The sequence below is a fragment of the Ruditapes philippinarum genome, unplaced genomic scaffold (assembly GCF_026571515.1).
Source record: "Ruditapes philippinarum isolate M1 unplaced genomic scaffold, ASM2657151v2 ctg5588_1_1_1_1, whole genome shotgun sequence".
Lineage (NCBI taxonomy): Eukaryota > Metazoa > Mollusca > Bivalvia > Venerida > Veneridae > Ruditapes > Ruditapes philippinarum.
This window is the reverse complement of record NW_026864865.1, coordinates 75016-97082: the sequence shown is the minus strand read 5'-3', so window position 1 is coordinate 97082 and position 22067 is coordinate 75016. Positions and strand designations below refer to the sequence as shown.

The window sequence follows — 22067 nt, the reverse complement described above, 5'->3', positions numbered from 1 at the left end:
ATATGGGTCACCTGGGGAAAAACTAGGTCACACTGTTCAAATATGGATAATCCTTGTTAACACTCTAGTGGTCGCATTTTTTTGACTCACGAATGTTTGTCTACGTAATTGTTCGGATGAGTTCGATGGGTCAAGTGAGCGATATAGGGCCATATTGGCCCTTTTGTTTATATCAATGTTCAATAAAATTGCACATTGTCTAGTTAATTGTTCGGATGAGTTCGATGGGTCAGGTGAGCGATCTTAGCCCTCTTGTTTATATTTATGTTTAATAAGATTTCAAATTATAACTTTTCAAGTTCTTGCAAAAGTTCTGTTTTTAAAATTACAGTATTGCTCTGATATAAACAATATGAACGTGAACAAATGTGAATATAAAATAGAGTATCAACCCGGAAGTTTTAAAAATACGCACCATTTGAATCAATATAATGATACACGAGGTCGTATTTTACCATTGATACTACATCAAGAATATTTTAACTATCTATGTGAACATATCAGTTTGTGAGACACTTTATTTGAAGGAATTTGATTTACACTAATGCTTCATTGCATATACAACTAAAACATAAACTGTTCAATTAACATCATTCATTCTAATTATTCATGTAAACATCGTGCAAATGTTAGATAATTAAAAGTAAAGAGGACGCAAGTTGTCATATGACAATCTAGTTACACGACATATTTTTGTCACAAAAAATCTATTATAAGTTTCAAGCGTGAGATAATTGATTTAATACATAATTGTCCTTATTTAAATTAACACATTTTACAAATCTAAAAATAGTTTAAATGTTTAGAAATTAAAATTGTAGTATATTATGCTGCTTTTATCTATAAAAGATATAACTTAAAAGGTTGATTCGCGTAAGGTTTTTTTGGGGTCATTTTCTAAAACAAATACATCAGCTTGTGTTCAATGAAGTTTGACAGGAAACTGTTAGTTCATGTTGCAGTTATATCAGATATCTGTACACACTTTTATTATTGTTAATAAAATGTAACATTTGATTACTTACAATTTCTGATATTTTAGTTTTAAACAATATAGTAATTTATCAACCCGAACTGTTTTGAAAAATAGTTTAACACTAAAGATAACTACGTGATAAATGCATAGGCATAGGGAAATAAATATATATTTATTTATAATCACAAGATGTTCAATGTAAATTATTCAATGTTTAATGTAAATCAGTACATTGTGTTACATACATTTCAACAATAACAAACTAACTTGATTTTAAAGATTTCTTGTCTCTCATTTCATATAGAATTGTATCGGTTTGTGTTTGAAAAAGGAATTGTTAACGTATTTCGTGACACGAAAGGTAATAGTTATATTAAACATATATCCGAAAGCTATATGCATAAGCAAATCTTACGAATCTTACCATACTGTTTTTGTGCTCATTAATTTGAGATTCGAATCACACTTAAACGGTCATTGTTAATGCTCCAACGATATTCAACAATGGTCGATACTTATTAGACGGACACATATTTTGAAAATAATCAGATATGTTTGTTAATTGTTACTCACTTTACATAGAGATCAATAAATGAAAATTTATAACAGTATAAAAAATGAGCTTTAAAGTGGAGAGTAAATGGCTGCGAAGGAGTGAGTAAATGGAAAGGAATAAGTCAAATGTTACGTGAAGAAAGTTGGGATGAATGTGAAATGATTTGTCATAAAAGTAGAAAAATGTGATAGGATTTTGTCTTCCGTTCAGATACTTAATTACAATAAATATACAAGGCACCTAAATGCATGGGGAAATAATGGTTTATTTATATCTCTTATAACTAATTTTCTTTTTTGGCCAAGCAAGTGCATTTCTCCGGTGTCCTTTTTCCGGAAATCGTATATGAAATGTTTTATTGGCCCGAGTCACTTAACATGTACCGTAAGTGTTTTTTCTTTCATTTTAGCACTAAACTCGTTTTCTTCTTGCAATTGTATATAATAAAATTTCTTTAAATGTAGCGTGTAAACAAACATATATAATGATTTGTATACGATTACAAATAATACGTCTTGACATTAATACAAACAGTTTTACTTCCAATCCTGATAAAACATATTAGAACGCACAGGGATCTGTAGAAAACTGTTAAGTCAATAAAAGTTAATTCTTAGACTTGGCAGTTTTAAGCTAAAACGTTTACGTCTATCCAGCTGGTTTGCGGAACGTTGGTTGATATATTCAGGTGCCTGTTCGTGTTTGAAATAATGCGTGTAGACGCACGTGCAGTCTTTCTTCACCAGTAAAGTTGGAAAGTCGCCATATGATATCTACTGTGTTGACATCACAACACGCCCTTCCCGCGAATTTCAGTCTCTTAAAAAATGTCAATCTTGATACAAGGTGCTGAAAGATGTTCCAATAGTTATTCAAATTCGAATTGTTTTCAAAACAATGAAGCATTATTTGTAAACTATCACAGGCACTGTCTCCATTATCTCTATAGAATGGACACAAACTCGGCCATAATCCGTTATATAAATAACCGTTATGAGGTTAAGTATTAAAATAAGATAACAGTTCCAGTTTCAGTTTTTTTATTAGTTTAAACATATTTATTTCCCGAATATTTACATGATATACATAATACAATACAATCAGAATACAAATATATAATATATTCAAAGAAAAGGATGAGAATGAAAGACTAAGTCTTATAAAATTCTTCTCCTTTTAGTGTAACTTTATAATGAGTCGATTTTCTAATATTTTGTACAATTATCAAAAAAGTGGAATGTAAATATTTGTGACGAAGTAAACGTTATATTTATAAGTAATCATCGGGATAAGAATTAGAAATTATAATAACGAAAAAAGAAGAAAGGAAAACAAATAATCAAATAGGAAGAAAAAAGAAAGAAAGAGAAAAGAAAGATTGCTTCACTGTTTCACTTTAAGTCAGAGAAATCGCTTTGATTCTGAGATAAAAGTATGAACATGTTTAAAGATATTGGCATTATCAGTATCTGAGATGTCCGGGTTGCCAAAAAGTAGGGTGTTGAGGGTAATATCGAAATTATTTAGATTTCCCAATAATTTTTCTCTACATGTACGAAAGCGATTGCAATCAAAGAAGTAATGATAGTTAGTTTCCATTTGACCACACTCACATAATGGCGATGGTGATATATTTTTTAGAAACAAATGATAATTAAGGGAGCTACATTTTGTGCGTAACCTGGTGTGAAGAATTTGAAGTTTTCTATCACCAAAATAAAAGTATTTTGGTGTAGTTTTCTTATCACGTAATAGATAATTTTTAAACATTGAAAGGGTTGGTAGATTCCTTATGTTAAGGGGCAAGTTGTTAGTTTTTTTATTAAACCAAGGCATATAATAACAAACAAACGAACAGAAAAATAACAGTCAAAAACCACTAATATCACAAAAAATAATACAATTATGACTATCTAAATAGACAGAAAAGGAGATCATATTGTTCATATTGTCACGTGAATTCAATACAACATGTATTTACACTGTAACATATGGGAACGAAGAATGAGAAGTACTTATTATCTAAATTTTAACATAATGTTTTTACAAAATAAAGATAGTTTTAATAGAATTGTTTTATCACAACTATTTATGAATTTGTCAAGAAGTTTAAAAATATTGGGATGAATATAAAAACAAGTAAGAAGAGATTTACGTTTTATGTCATTAAAGCACAAACATTCAAAGAATTAGTAAAATTCATCACCAATAGCTTGATGCGGACATAAGTAACAGAGCCTTTTATTATGATGAATTGCCAAATTTCTGCCTTTTTTAATTGGTAATAGGTGATTCATTGTTCTAAATTTACATAAATATGTGCCTACATCAAATGGAAGTACATCTAGATATTTTTCAAAACAATGAGTATTTTTTTATGTACGATACACTAAGCATTAAGAAGGTGTATCAATAGTACTATGTCAATCTTGTAAAAAAATATCATGTAGTCTAAGATTCACAATGTATTTAAAGTGACTTATATTATCTACTTTCTGTAAATGAAAATATTTTGCAGACCAAGATTATTAAGCGTTTCTTTCACAACAATTATCCATTTAGAATTAACAATAATTTTAGAGGACAAAGACAACCCGGGAAATAAAGTAAAGAATATCAGCACTTATCAGTACAAAATAATTAATAAATAAAAGTTGTGTGGCAGGAAAATTAATGAAAATGTATTGAATATATATGTACTCAAAGTGTGAGAAAAATATACCATTTTTTGCATTTTTTCAGTTTGTACATTGTAATGAATCGTATTATCTTTATCATTTTTTAAAACTAAATGTGTGACAAATTATTAAAAGGATTAAAAGGAATAGCTTCACCTGTAATAATGAGAAACATTGTCTTGTGGCGGGAATGCTTTGCTGTGTACATCAGTCACATCTTTGCAAGCAAATATATTCTGTTTTACTAAAATACAAGCGCTTAGAGATAGCGTTATAACATGTGTTCTGTTTTACTTTAAGAATTATATCGTATTAAATATGATGCAATAACGGTTATATGATTACGTGAATGTTTATATGAAATTTTAAGAATATTTCCAAGCTACATAATTTGAACATGTATTTTAGATGTTATAACACATATATCTTAAATTGAAAATATAAATACACAATATAGAGTATATCAATAATTGTATAGTTCTAGATTACTGTTTACCTTGTTATAATTATAATAATATTATAATGATAAAATAGATTTCTGACATTTTCAAGCCAGAAAAATGAATACAATTTTAATTTTTAAATCAAATTTGTGTCCTCTTGATTTCATTAGCTATATTTTAGTTACAATTCCAGCCGTGAAAAATCAAATTTTACACAGGTTTTTTTTTGACAAAATCAAATATAATTAACAATTGACATTTACGATTATTTGTTGTTATCTTAAAGATATGACTGTTTATTTAGAAAATAATTCAATAATAAAAATTGATACTCAAAGCTTGTAAAATGGGTAATTCATATGTAACGTAAAATATGTATTTATTCATTTTTATTTCCTGATTTGTAGGTACGCTTTTGTTACAGAAAAATGGAAATATCTAACCAAAAACTAATGAAGGACAAAGGTGCTCTACTGTGTAGTTTTTGTGAAGATTTTGATATAAAAACTTGTGTGGATGGTTTTTGCGTAGAATGTGAAGTTTACGTTTGCCATTCATGTTTTATGAAACATAAAGGACGCAAGATTAGTAGAAATCATACATTGGTAACAATTGACGATTCAAATGCAGTGAAAGTAACGGTTGATGATACGTACGACCCATGTCAGCAGCACAATGGAGAATTCGTGAAATTTTATTGTCCAAAGCACGACCAAGTTGGCTGTGGAGAATGTAGCGTTTTAAACCATAATGGATGCAAGTTGGAATTCATTCGGGACAAAGTTGCTGCCTTAAGTACAAGCCAAGATTCTAGAAATATCATACAAGAGATTGCTAAATGCACGAAAGAGGTTGAAGATAGTGCCTCATTACTTTTGATCAACAGACAACATATTGCCGAATTCCATGAGCAATTTGTTCGTGACGTAGAGGCATTCGCAGATCATGTGATTGAGCGTATACAAATAATGAAAACTAGCGTTCTGAATCAGGCAAAGGAGGTTATGTTGAACGACAAAAAAAGAATAGACGATTTACAGAAGCAGACCGACGACTTAATAGCTGAATTGTCCCGTCAAAGCAATTTGCTAGAATCAAAAATTAATCAGTCGAACAAGCTCTTTGTAGCCTCACTGCAAGTAAAGTCGTTTTTGAAAAGCACGAAGGAACACATTGATATTGTAAAAAAGAAAAACATTCTGACTCAGTATAAGTTCAAGCGTGACAAAATACTAGCTGAATCAATTAAAAACAGCAAAGTGATTGGGTCGCTCATAGAACAGTCAAAACATAGTAAGATTTTTTGTGTTTTTTAATTTATGATGCATAATATATAAATAAGAGGAGCATGCTTAAAACTGCGTTGCCTTTGTCGTCAATGCTAATCATTTCAATATATCTGTAGTAACCTTTTAACGATCATTCGGTATTCAATACTATTTTATTTGAGTTTGATGTGAAAAAGGGTGTGTTTTTTGTTTTTACCACTCAATGTTTAGGTAAAATCATTTCATATATGACATCTAGCATGCATGCCCAATTGAGTGTAATATACATTTTAGACAAAAATAGGATATCAGTTACTTTAGTATAAAAATGACACATCTATACATTTTAGACCAACAACATCATCACGAATTCAAGCAAACTAATCTGGCTGATGAAAGGCAAGTTCAAGATCCTTTACCTCAGGCAAGTCGATATAAGAATTTTCATTTAAAATCTCTGGTGTTACTTTATAATGTTCAAGTGGTTGAAACGTTTAAACTTACAATCCGAACAAAAGAACATTAAGGGGGAAAGATAATTATAACAAAATCTAAAGTGCAAAAGATATAAAACTACTTCCTGACGTATTGACCACAATACGTGGTTATTGTCCACAACAAATCAATAATGAACTATGTTTACTTGGACATGTAAAACGTAAAAATTCTGGATGTATGCCTAGACATGAAAGTCACACTACACCTCAGAATTGAATATTTTTTATGGCAATCGTGTGTTGCATAGTGTAGTAATTACGGACTAAGATAAGAATGCTATCATCTTAGGAAAATGACACACAAAGTAGTACTTTATCAATTTAACACTAACTCCCCAAAACATAAGCCGATAAATGACATAGAAATCATTGTTTGTTCAGGGCACATAAAAGTGAACACAACACTGTTGTAAGGCTAAAAGGGTATATCATGCAAAACTAAATTGTTTAAAGCATTGTAAACATTGAAAAAAATATCTAGAATAATCGCTTTACTTATTTCTTTCATATTATTTAAGAAATTAATTAATTAATTATTCAATTAATTAATTTGTTAATAAATTAATTAATCAGTTTTTATATTTTTATTTATGTTTTTATTTATTTTTTAGCTATTCATTTATTTTTTATCGTTTTCTTTCTCTCTTTCTTTCTTTCTTTCTTTCCCTCTTTCTTTCTTTCTTTCTTTCTTTCTTTCTTTCTTTCTTTCTTTCTTTCTTTCTTTCGTTCTTTCTTTAATTATTATTTATCTATTCATTTCGTAATATCACAAGTATTTAAAATAAGGTTAGTTATATGCAAAGATGTATAATCATGAACTTGTTTATGTTTTTATCAGTTCTATTACTAGAACTTTTTCTAGGGTACATAATCTTTGTCAATATGATAAGACGGGTTTTGTTGTTCTTGGTAATATATGGAGCAGAATTTGGGTATTTATTCGCTGTTTATCTTTCAATTTCTATTTATCTAATTTATATTCGTATTCATTGAATTCTTATCTATAATCATATAAATTTAAATTGATTTAAACAAGTTTAATTGCTACTTTTAATTGCCAGTTAAAAATTTGTAGTTTGATACTGCAGAATGCAAGGATCAATTGTTTCTACTTCTTGTTTAAACTACGTAATTAGATTTTATGTTGCATACTTCTTCTTTTTCAATTTGAATAATTTAGTTTTAACTTATGATCTTGAACATCCTTCCTTTTAATAATACAAATTGGGTTACATAACAATGAAATAAAATCTATACGAATGCACCTAGACGAATACGAACTGCAATAACACGAATACGAAATTACATTGAAATTTAAATTTATACATCTGGCCGGGCACCAATATTTCCGTACAAGTCCGTAATTTCTGACGGTGTAACCGTTGAAATATGCTCTTAAAAAACCCCACAAAATCCAGGGTAGCACTCCACAGTTAATTTCAAGTTTCTGCCGTCAATACGGCTAATAATTCTGATACCAAACTACACAACCTGGAAAAAGAAAACACATTTTGTTGAGAACATATATGACATAAGATTGCAAATCTACAAAGAAATCATCCCATCTGCAATAGGCAGGCAGTCAGAAAAGTTGCAATATTATTCATTCCGTTGAGTCCCAAAATCTACAGTGGCCCGAGACCAAAAACAACACATTTCGTCCCTCTGGCAAAAAAAGACCTGCAAATATACAGGCTAAAGGAACACCGTCTCTGTTTTAGCAACTCCCTTTACATGCAAAATATCACAAAAAAACTGGTGCTCAACCTTTTAGATTTTCTACTACTGCTAATAGTTTGTACCCCCCTGTAAAATGTTTTGTTTTTACCGTGCACGCTGTTTAAAAGCAATGTTTACAAAAAATGGCGACCTTGACATTTATAATCAACAGCATGTGATTTCTGGCCATGATTTCGAATTTGCAAGTGATCATATTAGATGTCACAAAAACAAATTTCATGCTGAAAATGCACTTAAAAGACAACCAGACATATTTTGATGGTTTTTTGCCCCCCCCCCCCTTCCTTTTTGAGGCCTCAAACAGTGACAAAATGCCCTATTTAGGCCCCCAACACTGTTTTTATTTTAGAAATGTTGATGTGCCCCCTTCTGTTTGGGGGTTTGAAGGTGGCGGTAGTCACCCTCATCGCCAAGAAAACTTTGGACATGTGTCAGGCTAAACACGGTCTCAGGTCGATCTCAGGGTAACTAGTAACCGACGCTGAAAAGCCTTTTACTCTATCTTAATTCATTGAGAAGTTGCAGCACTTTGAAATCAGTTTTGATGGAAAAAAAAAACAATGCAAAATAGTGATTTTGAGACGTTGCCCGTTGCCATGGTAACAGAAAATTTACGATTGAGCATGCTGTTACTGAGGTCATGGTCCAGTTAACATTTGTGCCAAGTTTCATCAGTATTGAAGCATTTTTTTATAGTTTCATAGCAGTTTGAATTTGTAACTGGAGGCTTTTCAATGAAAACTGCCATTTTTCACAATATGCTCATGGGGTAAAAGGTTAAATCCAGAATATTCACTATATCCAAGAAATCCTCCCTGGCCTTTCGAAGCTGTAGCTTACATTAATGTGGTGTGCTACCTATAAACTTGGATTAAATAAGTAGCATTGTATCCTCACACCTTGTGCTCACGGAAAATACCGAAGCGATACATGAGTTATCTCCCGTCACTAAGATTTTGCGCTAGAATTTTACAGCTAGGACATAGAAAACAAATAATAATCACTATAAACATAGTAAAAAAGAATAAATAAATATTTAAGTAAAGAACTTTGACTTACAGATGAATCAAATTTGTAGGAATATGATTTAAACTTAAGCAAATGAAAACAACAAGTAGTCAAATGAATAAATACCCAAATTCTGCTCCATAGTAATTGGTAAGAATTTGTCTTGAAAAAGCTGTGAATACAATTGTCGCAACCATTTTCTTTTTAAACTTAAAAAGTCATTCTAGTAAGATGATGAATACTAACAATTATCATTTTACATAGCGTCTTTATTTATTATATAGCATGCACAGAGTGAAAGAAGAACCAAAAATGTTGGTATGTTATAACATTTCTCAGTAAATTGAATATTTAGTGAACACTTTTGTTTCGGGTGAATTGATAGTCCTTTTAGAATTCACCACATAAAGTGTCCTTATATACTTTATAATGTAGCTTTCTTAATATTCATTTAAACTAACACGGGTGATAATAACAATGAATTTCCATTATAAATATATTCAGTTTTTATTAGTAATATTAATGTTCTTTAATCGTTTCGATGTAAGCTTAATATCATAAATCATAAATATCATCATAAAACAGTTTACATATGTCTAAAAGAAAGTTTCACTAATCTTGAAACGTGTATTTGTAATAGAGAAAGAATTGGCAGTGGCATGTAAAAGAGAAGATACGATGAAGGCAGTAGCGCCCCAAAAGCTTCAAGTGAGTTATTTAATACATGAACTGATTTTTTTCTTATGAAATATGCTCTATGAAATTAAGTGGCATGTAAAGATGTAATTACAGTATAATTACACATTTTTACGGTAATTAAACAATAATTGACGCCAACTTTTTTATTTTGTGATAAATAAATAAAATCATATTGATTATTTTCATGCGTCGGTGTTTGAAATATCTTGTTGACGATTTGGGCATTAGATATAAAAATAAATAGTGTTAGCGTTGTGTTATTAACTGAAAAATGCCGCTAGCCACTTTTGGCAATAAAAGCGCAGGTTCTTTCAGCATATAACGACATTAAATTTGCATGGCTCTGTGGTCTATGAGGCACCATAGAAGCGACTGGGTGTAACTTGAAGGTTCAATTCAATGTTTGTTTTATTTACATGTTGCCTATGTTAGATAACGGTAAAATTAAGGATATTGCTATTAAATAAATGATGTCACATGTATAATTTTTTGTTTAAAGGTTTTCAAATATGGATGTAGCAGATGTTCATTAAATTGTCGTTAACCAATACATTATGTGTTTCATTTGCAGCCATTACTTGACAGAAAACTGGTTTGCAAAAATCTAAATATAGATGGCGAATGTCTCAGGTATGTATAAAACTTAAATGTAGTTTTATATATATCTTTTAAGGTACTCTTATGCAAATACAAATAAAGCCTTTATTTAACATAAAACATTATTAAAATCTGACACATTTATTTGTATTAACTGCGACAACCACCAAACACTCAGTTGAAGCTTGTATGGAGAAATAAGAAACAATCATGTTATGAGATTACTATTTGGGCTTTATTAAGCCATAAGTATAATATGAATAAGAATGTGTTAATTTTTCGACATATCTGGCAGGTAAAAACCGCAAGCACCAAATAACAACAAGAAAGAACATGATAAATCAATATTAACAATCAGTATATGACTAGATAAGAAATTAGCATGAAGTTACAAAACTATTTATTTGCAAGACTGTAATGCAATTTATAATTGTGGTGGGAGGCTGGGAAAAGCAAATGCGAGTTTCTTTGTTCACTGAGGTACGCGAAGTGACGTAGGCTTATTATAAATGCACCGTTTATTTGTCGGTAACGAAACTTCGGTATGCGGACCTCTATCTGCAGTGTATAAGATATATGCGGATTTACAGAAAACTAAAGTGAATGATATTAAGAAATTATGTTGTCTTGCATATAAATAATTTTATGAAACATAAAATACATTTATATTAACTGCGACAACCACCAAAAACTCAATTGAAGCTTGTATTGGGAAATAAGAAACAACCATGTTATAAGATTGATTTTTGGGCTTTATTAAGCCATAAGTATAATATGAATAAGAATGTGTTAATTTTTCGACATATCTGGCAGGTAAAAACCGCCATAAATGGGTTGTTAATAAATTAACCCATATCTGCCAGACAAAATTGTGTTTTTGGTAGTAGTATATACATAATGTAAACATTGTTAATAAAATTGACAAAGTAATAAAAATAAATTGGCCATATTAGATTTAAGAAACATGAGACAAATTAACTTTAATATGTTGTATAACTCAAATATTAACAGCCAACTGTTAGTTAGGCTAGTCAGTGAATGTAACATGAAATATATATAATCTTGTAGCTTTAGCTGTCGGAGTCAAACATAATTTGTTCTGATCTTAGATATACACTTAGTAAAATTGTAGTCTTACTTACATAAAATTTGTATAAAATGCTTGTTGTTTATAAACTATATTTTAACAATTATGCCTTCTGCCAAACTTAGTCCTGTATAACAATTAAGATCAGATTATTTAGAAAAATGATTTTAAAAGGTATGAGGAACAAAATGTAAAAGTATCAATTAACACTTTGATGTTCTAAAATCCTGCTGCCTAAGCCAGTCATGAAAATATGAATAACAAGCAGTTAAATGTAAAAATATTAACTGTCATAAATATGTACAGATATATAGCTGCCTAACCAGTCAGAAAATTATGAATTAGAGTTAAAAGGATGATACATTGGAAGACTTTTCATATATGTACAGATATCCTGCTGCCTAAGCCAGTCAGGAAATATAAATGATTAGAGTAATAGATATAATTTGTGAAAATTGTTCATACGTACAAATATCCTGCTGCCTAAGTCAGTCAGGAACATGTTAAAAAGAGTAAAAATTGCAAGTTGAAAAAACGTTCATATGTACAGATTTCCTGCAGCCTCAGCCAGTCAGGAACATGTTTACAAGAATAAAAATTGCAAGTTGAAAAACGTTCATATGTACAGATTTCCTGCTGCCTCAGCCAGTCAGGAACAAGTTCATAAGAGTAAAAGTTGTATGTTGAAAAATGTTCATATGTACAGATTTCCTGCTGCCTCAGCCAGTCAGGAACAAGTTTATAAGAGTAAAAGTTTTATGTTGAAAAAAGTTCATATGTACAAATTTCCTGCTGCCTCAGCCAGTCAGGTAACTGTGAACACAAGTAATCAATGTCAGTATTACTTAACATTCAATATTAAATATCCTGCTGCCTTAGCCAGTCAGGATATTGCTAACAACAAAACAATCACTGTAGGTAGTATGATGGCACTAGCTTTTTTTATGGCATAAACTTTTTCGTATTATAAATTGACAGGGCGAATATATCCTTTGAAAGCATTGGATTTCCAGCGGCCTAATTTCTGGATTTGTAATTGAGTATATTGACAGTTGAAAGCGTGTGTGGCGTAACCTATTCTGAATGAGTGAGGTGTATATTTTATTGGATCCAAACCTATATGTTCAACACAGTTTCTTAACAATGAGCGAAAAGTAGAACTGAATAATGTACGGCCATTTTTACATATGAATAATTGACCAGGCCGAGCTGACCTTCTCTTTAGGTAACTTTTTAATGCGTTAACCGGACAAATGGTAAGATAGGTATTCTTTTTCAGTAGAATTGTGGAGGTTTTACCATCAAAATGTTTGTACTTTGACATATAAATCGTTGCTTTATTGTATTTATAGGTGGACTTTGATCTGTGGAAAGTGAGGTTATTACTTTGTATGACATTAGTAGAACCTGTTGGTGTGAGTGTCATTTCACCAATCCTTAAGAGGCCAAAGAAAGAAACTATGAAAATAGCCCTGTACAAGAGCTTGTCATATGATGAGGGCACTATTGTGTCGAGGGCTTGGATAATTGATTTCAAAATAGGGATAGTTATTGGAAGCCTACTGTCAGACGGGGTAGAGGTTGTTCTTATTGAATACAACATTTTCGAAATGACAAATGAGTCTGTAGGATTGTGATATTTATAGATTTTGTGCAAGTAAGCAATGGCTAATGTTTTAGTGCGTATAGTAATTTAGCGATAACCTTCTTCGAAACAGTATGTTATGTATTGAGCAGTTTTATACTCAGAGACAGGGAAAGGTGCTTTTCCCGGGTAGGTACTTTGTATAAATGTGAAAAAAATGTTTTAATGAATGCTCATATGAGTGCTTGGTTGAAATTGACAAAGAATTATTCAAGAGGTCTAGAACCGTTTGGTCTAAATGAGATCGGACACGTCTGTGGGATCCGGATCCATGTGCTGTTGTGCCACTGTTTTGAACTGGTTTATCTGTAAACGTGATAAAAGACCAGAGAGATAATTCAATTTACCACTGATATGGACAGCTTTAATGAGAATATAATATTTCATACAAAGTAATACAAAGCGTCTAACTAAATGCATTACTAAGGGGTTTTTGGAAGTTTGTTTATTTAAAATATATACAACAGCTTCATTATCAAAATGAAGAACAAGGCATTTATGGCATAACATTTGCCCCCGAAACTTCAATGGCTATTACTACAGGGAACATTTCTTTATAGGTAATGGCCATATTTGATAGACTTTCAGGCCAAAAATTATAGAACCAATGTTGCCAAATATTGCTCCAAACCCCAAACTTCCGGATGCATCAGTGAACAAACTTAATTGTTCATCTGTCAACCATTTTCCATCTAGCAGTAATTTTTTTCCATTAATTATTCCACAAATATTTGCCAAGCTTTAATATCTTTTCGGCTTTCAGCATTAAGTGTAATGCGATGGTTTGGTTTAATGACCTTTTTAGTGAGATCAATTAATCTTCTAAGAAAACATCTGGTGTGACTACATAGCAAAAGAAGTTTAGAAGACCAATTAAGCTTTGCATGTCTTTAAGAGTTATTTTCCTACAATTGATATAAACTGATAGTAACTGTCTTAATTTCATAAGCTTATCTTGTGGTAGTCTGGCCATCATTTGCACAGAGTCTAATTCTAAGCCCATAAATGTAATGACATTACATGGTTGTTGGGTCTTTTCAGATTAAATTGGTACCCGAATCGATTTACACATGGATAAAAAATTATCTAAATGGAGCTTACATGTATTTGTCTTTTGAGGGCCCATAATGAGAAAGTCATCCAAAATGTGTATTATATGTGGAATTAGCAATTTCTTCTTTGCGATCCACTCAAGGCTAGAGCTAAACCGTTCGAAAATGGCACAACTGCTGGAAGCTCCCAAAGGCAGACATTTGCCAAATTAAATTTGGTCTTTGAATTTGAAGCCTAACAAGCTATAATCATCCGGATGAATGGGTATTAATCTATAGGCATCTGCAATATCTGTTTTACTGAACAGGGAACCAGGGCCCAACTTAATGAGGAGGTTGACTGCATCATCAAATGATGTGTAACTTACTGTTGATAACGAAGGATCTATAAAATCGTTTACTGAGAAACCTGTTGGGTAACTTAAATGATGAATAAGACGGTATTGACCTGGTGTTTTCTTTTCAACAACTCCTATTGGGCTAATTTTTAAATTATCGAAGGGAGATACTTCAAATGGACCAACAATTATGTGATGCTTTTTCTCGGCTTCCAGTTTTCTTTCTACAATTTCTGGATATTCCATGCAAGATTTCAAATTTCTAATATCGCATGCTGACCTATCGCCTATATAACCTAAATGAACCCCCTTTTGGAAACCATTTTTTATCTAGTTCATGTCACTATTACCCTGTTGTAAGGAAATGAGGGGTCGAATTTTAATGGGTGTTGGAAGCTTGTTTTTGTACATATTTGACAGACTGTGGTTTGGTGAATTGGATTGTTTCCCTTGGTTTTGGCCGAGGAGGGATTGAGCTGCATGCGATCTGTTTCGATATTGGGACTGACTTGCATGACGGGTACCTTTACAGAAACCACAGACATGGGGTAATGTGCAGTTAGTTGATCTGCAGTCTTGTCTATTGTAAGGCCAGCATGTATTTGGCCAAAACTTTGACAAGGGTTGGGAAGGTTTAGGTTTTTTCCAGTGTCTATTTAATGAGAATTCTGAACGAAAGGGCCGGGGATTTGAATGTACGTAAGGAGGTGGATCGGTGCATGCTTTTAACCAAAGTTCGTAATGCATCGTATCCCAAGGCATGCCCATCTGGGATTCCAGTAATCGGAACTGCGTGTCATAAGTTTGCCACGCCAGTCCTTGTCGACAGGTTGCTATATTCCTGACTATTTCGGCATATTTCATCAGTGCAGCTGTTAAATATGGAAATTTTTTCGAATAAACAGCTACAAATCGTAGAAAGGCAGTTGTCCAATCATCAATTTTGAAAAATTTTCTGGGTTTGTGAGAGGGGGTAGGCTTACGTTATTTGAAGCGTAAATTGATTGGTATTGGTGGATGAGGTTTGCATTGGTAGAAGGTCTGCCATATCAATGTATGTGTCAGACCAAATTTTTTTCTTTAATTTTTTGTTAATCTGTGGGGAAATTGGGGTAGAAATGGGCGTGTTTAGAAGAGTGCCATCATACCCACCATTTTGAAAAAAATTATTTGTGTGATTTGCCGTTATTTGACTAAAAGTGACATCATCCATGTCTGAATCTGAACCATCACAGAAAGTTGAGGATTCTTGGTCAACTTCATCTGAGATATCATTTTCCGTGGGGTCTTCCGGCATTGATTGGTTCTTACTCTGAGCCTTCTTTCTGGGAGGGGTGGTCTTCTGTTTCTATTAATTGTACCGATTTTAGTTCCAGTTTTTAAATGCGATTTAACATTGGTAGAGAAAGAGTTTCTCTGTCCCAGTTTTGTCTGTATTTTAGTTGATTTTCTTTTCTGAGCTTGGCTATCAGAGGCTGCTGTACTAGCCTTCATGCCTGACCGGGTCCGTTTTACCTACAAAAATTTATAAAAAATTAAAACAAAGAACAAATTTATATCTTATAAGACTATTAAAGAAAACCCTCTTTAGGTATACTATATGAATATTCATGTATAATACAGTATATTTGATAAGTAGTAAAAAGCAGTACCACTACAAAGATGTATCAATTGATTCATATGATATTTGTGTAAAAACAATGACAATTAATGTAAATTATTATATTAACTTTAATATATGTTTGTCGTTCCCGAAATTTGATAATTATATTTTATATTTCTTGAGTTATGTACATTATACATATACCCTGTAATAGAAAGTAGAACATTTTTAGAACATCAGACCGAATTAGGAAAAAATTGCCTATCAATTGATTTGGATCATCAAAAAATATATACACTTGTTATAAATACTGCACCACAACACTGTTATTATAGTGTTAATCATCGCCATAAGGCATACTCCGTTACTATAGAGTAAATGTAATCATCGCCATCAGGCATAATCTGTTACTATATTGGAACATCGGACCAGCCCAAGGGCAAAATCTGGCTCATCAAATTTATAAACTGTACTGAAATATTGTCCGTCTAAAACACTCCTACTATAGTGCTTAACTAAAAAGTTCTGGATCATTAGATTCCAAAGGTAAAATAAATCCTTGAGGGAATCTAGAACATCAGAAGATATAATAAATAAATGCTGTATGACTGCACTGAAATGAAATAAAATATGCATATACTTAAACTGAAAAATACGGATCATGAGATAAAATTTCCTTGTGGAATTTTAAGCTAGTACATGTATGTAAGCCTCTAGAAAATATAAACATTTACATGATAAACTTTCCTTGTGGAATTTTAAGCTAGTACATGTATGCAAGCCTCTAGAAAATATAAACATTTTCTATGTACATGTAGCTATTGCCATACAGTTTCAAATCCTAATGATTAATGATTTGATAAAGACAATATAAGCCTTAAGAGATAAGACATTTAAAGTGAAAATCTAGCAGTGTATGGAATATATACGTATCTTGATTTATAAATCCTTTGTTACACTGATAATGGCTGCTCTAACATTGTTGTACAGTTTTCTGTTCCCTAGGGGAGATAAGTGTGTGCCGTCTGCAGCAAATACCCTCTGTTGACTTGTTTCTGTCCAAAAGCCTTTTAATCGCAACAATCTGGAGTACCCTTTTGGCAAATGGGAATGTAAATGATGGTTGAATATGTCAACATGACTGTTAAACGATATGCAGTCCACCGGATATTTAAAAAAAACACGTGGGGGTATTCTGTGTAATGTTTGTAGAACGACCACATATTTCACTTTGTACACGTTGTGCAGTTGTTCGTTAGAGTGCAGATGTCCTGTGCTATACGTTCTGGGTAACTGCCTGTTTGATAAAGGTCACACGTTCCTATCATTAAAAACACAATGTCAGGTTCAAAATCCTTCACAATTTCCAACAAGCTGCTTCGATCCAATTTCGACACGGTTGATCCTGGGAATGCAGAAAACTGCACCATGTAATGAGCTGGGTCCAAATTAAGGTGCATCAAATGGCAGCCATATTGTTTTGTTGAAAATTTTAGGTCAAAAATTAAAACTTTCAACTGAAGTATTGTGAGGTACATTTCAAAAGGAAAATGTTGAGGCATTAATCCTTTTCCTATAAAGAAGCTGTTACATTGCCTAAAAATAAAAAAAAAATAAAATAAAAGCAAAAGCCTTACCTGAATCAGTTTGCAGCACATGTAACTTGTAGGGGTGTAACAATACAGCAAAAACTGTATTGCAATATATTGCCATTTTGCTGAAGCGTATTGCAATATATTGCAATACGTATTGTCGTGTATATGTTTTGATGTAAAGATGGAGTAACATTTATATATTATTATTATATGTATATATTTTTAGTAGAAACTTAATAAAAATGTAAGGAATAAATAGAAAGTAGTGTCACACAATTTGATCAACAAAACTAGTCGCGTGTGACCTTTCACATCTGGGCGGCTTATGTAAATTATGTGGCCGCTTATTGACTTTCAAGTGTACTAGTTGTCGGATACTTTTATCTTACGTTGGTGCCAACAAAATTTGCCAATTAAAGATTTTATGTGAATTTGTACAAAATTAGAAGGCAATTAATTGAAAATGATGATTTTTATAAAATACCGGTTTTCCAAAAATCGTACCGCGGTTCGAAATTTATTTTTTCATATTGCAATATATCGGTATACCGGTAAACCGTTACACCCTTAGTAACTTGTATGTCAAAATAATGTTCCTTCCAATGATAAATATGTGATATGATGAATGAAAACTTTTAAAGTAACATCTATTTTAGTGACACTGAATCTCCATTACCTGAAAAAATTATTTATCAATTGAAAATTTATATTCCAATAAGGCCAGTAAACACAGCATTATCTAAGTCCAATGTTTACATAGCATGTACACAAAAGTAGTGCAAGGTTAAGTATGGTGTACTATTATGGACATGGCTTACTTATAAAAAAATTTACTGCAATAATCCATAAGATAAGCAGGATAATATTCCTTCTTGTAATAATTCATTAAAATGAATTGAAACATGACCTTCTTGCAAAATTAATTAAACATAAAAACCATAAAATCAGAAACTGTAAATTATTATATAGGATTAATTACATTCAAAGCTGTTGTAATATGATGTTAACATTAAAAAGATATTATGCATAATGTTATTTAAATATTTTTTAAAATCAATTTTTAAATATAAAAACATACAGTACATGGTATAATGTAAATTGGAAGAGAAATAAAGTATACCATTACAAATCTATGAAAGTTAAGGTGCCTTCATTATAGTCTTTGATCAAAGAATCTACTTCATATGACGCGTCTTCGCCTTCATATAGCACCTCATATACTGCATCAGGATTTCCGTCTTTTCCAGAAGAAACAGAAAGCACGGTGCCTTTGTACCAATTCAGAGAGCCATCTGATTCTGTCCACTGGTGGTTGATTCTCCTTCCAAGGAATTTTAATTTTCTCAAACGTGTTGATCTGCAAATTTGTATAAAAAAATATCAACTATCCTTTTCAAATACATGTTGAAGGCACTTAAAATCTGAAATAAATATTTATAATTTTTAGCCATTTTTAAACTTAAAATAAAGTTGCAAGTTAAATTTGCTCATTTATTTGGATGTTATGCCAAATTATATTTGGATGTTATGCCAAATTAATGTTTAAAAATAGTAAACAAAAGTTAATTTGAGAACAATTTACAGTTGCTTATAGTGTATAAAGGCAATAATATATGTTTATAACCATCATGATAGGAAAGGATTGCATGTAATGCACAATATTTTGTCAACATTTGTGTTACAGTACACAGTGAAAAAGTACATGAACATAAATTAATATAACAGCTTCATTCAAAAATTATAAAATTCAAATAAGGGTATATTGAAAATTCTAAACATCATTAAAAATTTAAAAATACTTCTTTATACATGTATACAGAGCAATCTAAACATTAATACTGCTAGATACCAACTGTACTTAAAAAGTACATTTCAACTGTCCCTTTCCATAATGTAAGAAACAAAATTACCTGTTACTTAAGACCACCTGCCTTTAAAGAACACTTTCATGTTTTCTGCATATTGGTATTTCCTAAACAAATTTACAGCTGTTAAAAGAGTGCAAATTGGTAATATTTCCTATTTAACAGAATTCTTTAAAGATCTTAATTATATATAGTTATATATACATTAAAATAAATCACCTTTTACTTGATTGTGTTGGTGTTGGTATTAATGGGGTTGCAATGTAAATATCTGTGTCTGTCTTAATCTGAGTATGTGAGTCTTTTTAGTCCAATTTGTCACCTTCAATTCTCTTACAGTTCTTTTTCTCTGATCTCTTGCAGGATGTACCACAAAACTGTAAAATATAAAAATGAAGGATTACACAAAAGATACAAGTTACAATAAATATATTTTTATTATTATACATGGTAATTTATTATATATGATGATATATATGTAAGCACATGTAAATATGCTGAAAAAAACAAAAACATTGTTATTATAAAAAATGAGTATTACATTTATGGGGAACATACCCATGGTAATTCAGGTTTTCTTATTCCAGATAGAGTACCATGTCTTGGAACTGCTAATTCAGGTAGCATGTGGGTGAAATAGAAAGCCTTTAATTTGGGAATCATAACATTTCTCCATAATTCTGTATCACAGTATATGCGCTGAATAAACATATCATGTGGATTTACTCTTCGAATTATTAGATCACACCATTTGAAATTCATAATATTCATCTGACCTTGTATTTGATAAAAATATTTATGATTTTTTTTCAGTTGAATAATGCCATTCTGCACTGACAAACAAAAGGCTTTATCATTTTCTGCTGATTCTTTGATCATTGCTTTTTTGTTCTGTAATAAAGTTTTAATTTCAATGAGACCTTCAGGACCTTTGGATCCAACTACGACACCATCGCTGGAGGCTGCTAAATAAGGATTCAGTTTGTCAACAATTAGACCCGGAATATCAATTTTGTATTTAAGATTTTCTTCTTTTTCTTTCAAATTAATGTATTCAATTCTTGCATTATCCTCTTCACTTAACCCTTTCAAAGTATACATGTTTCCTTTAAAGTTGGAATACAAAAGCCTTTTCACTAAATTGGGACGGTTATTATTTTGTGATCTTGACATCACTTCTCCAAATACAGAACTTGTGAGTCTTTTCTTTCTTTCAGCAAACCAGTTAATATTACTTGACTGACCACGTGTATGCTGTTCAATTAATTTACTATTGCATGTAGATATTGTTGATTTATAAAACGTATCACATTCCTTTTTTAATTGTGATGGACTGATATCAGCTGTATCTTGCAGCACAGTTTCGCCATATTCTTTTCTTGCTTTCTTACTGCTGCTTTCAACAGATGCTTTCATTTTCTTCAATTTCCTTTTGTTCCTGTTTATTTCACTACCTTTGGCACGTTTGGTACATCTGTAGCGTACAAACCTTTGTCTATAAGTGTTAATAAAAACTCTGTCAGGGCGTTTACCTGTAAGTTGATTGTAAACTTGTGGTGACCATGCTGGACCTAGCAAAGACCTCAACGCTCCACCATAACATCTTGCGTAAAATGAACCACGGAAGCATTTATTGAACATTTTACCCCCTTCAAATTTACATTTAATGCTCATCCAGGACTCGGCTAAATTACTTGTAAAGTTACCAATCAAACGGTTTGCCTTTTCAGATAGACGATTCAGAAATAGAAAAATGTCTCTTAACAACTCTTCAATATTAAAATTTTTCGGTGATATTGTCTTACCGCCCTTTCTTAACATTTCAATTTCACTTTCAGAATATTTTTTTACAGAATCAGTCCAGTACTCGCATTGGCTTATTATGATATCTTCTTCATCATTATTGCTATTTTCCATTTTATTATCATTTGATTTTGTTATGTCTGTATCTTTCTCCTTATTTTTACAAAAATCTGTGGAACATAAATCATGTAAGCCAAGGACATGTCTCCCGGCATTCCGTATATCCTGTTTAAGTTTTTTAATTGCTGTCATTTTATTGGGTTCAGAACTTCGCATTACAATAGCGCATCTTACTCCAGAACAAATTCTTCTAATGTTATTTCTCATGAGTTTACCTTTTCCTTTATAATGTGGCTTTTCAGATATTAAACGTTCTAAATTAGATCTAAGGCATTTAGTGGCATGGTTCATTTACAGTCTCAGCACGGCTACATATGTAACAAATTTTATTTCTGATACCTACATGCAGAAGTTTCTTTGTTCTAGCCCCGAAAACGACAGCAACTCCAGCCATGGCATTGTAGCTATGTTTGTGACTTCGATTACTCCAGCCTCCATCACATATAACAGTTATTGCTGGAATACCTTGAAAATATTCGTCATTTTCCTCTGCCAAT

General features: G+C 31.5%; 1 protein-coding gene across 1 annotated transcript; it reads right to left on the bottom strand.

The window, feature by feature from the left end:
• Nucleotides 1-18352: 18352 nt before the first annotated feature.
• Nucleotides 18353-21838, bottom strand: LOC132727107 (uncharacterized). The gene is made up of 4 exons (XM_060712513.1): nucleotides 20206-21838; nucleotides 19867-20024; nucleotides 18903-19139; nucleotides 18353-18458 (listed from the first exon to the last, which is right to left on the bottom strand). The coding sequence occupies exons 1-2, from the start codon at nucleotides 21775-21777 to the stop codon at nucleotides 19953-19955; spliced, it is 1644 nt and encodes a 547-aa protein (XP_060568496.1). The 5' UTR covers nucleotides 21778-21838; the 3' UTR covers nucleotides 18353-18458; nucleotides 18903-19139; nucleotides 19867-19952.
• Between the last annotated feature and the right edge of the window lie 229 nt (nucleotides 21839-22067).

Coding starts and splice junctions, on each gene's coding strand:
- LOC132727107 (XM_060712513.1), bottom strand. CDS start 21,777: ATGAGAAATAACATTAGAAGAATTTGTTCTGGAGTAAGATGCGCTATT. Junction 20,025..20,205: donor GAAAACCTGAATTACCATGG/GTATGTTCCCCA, acceptor TATATTTTACAG/TTTTGTGGTACATCCTGCAA.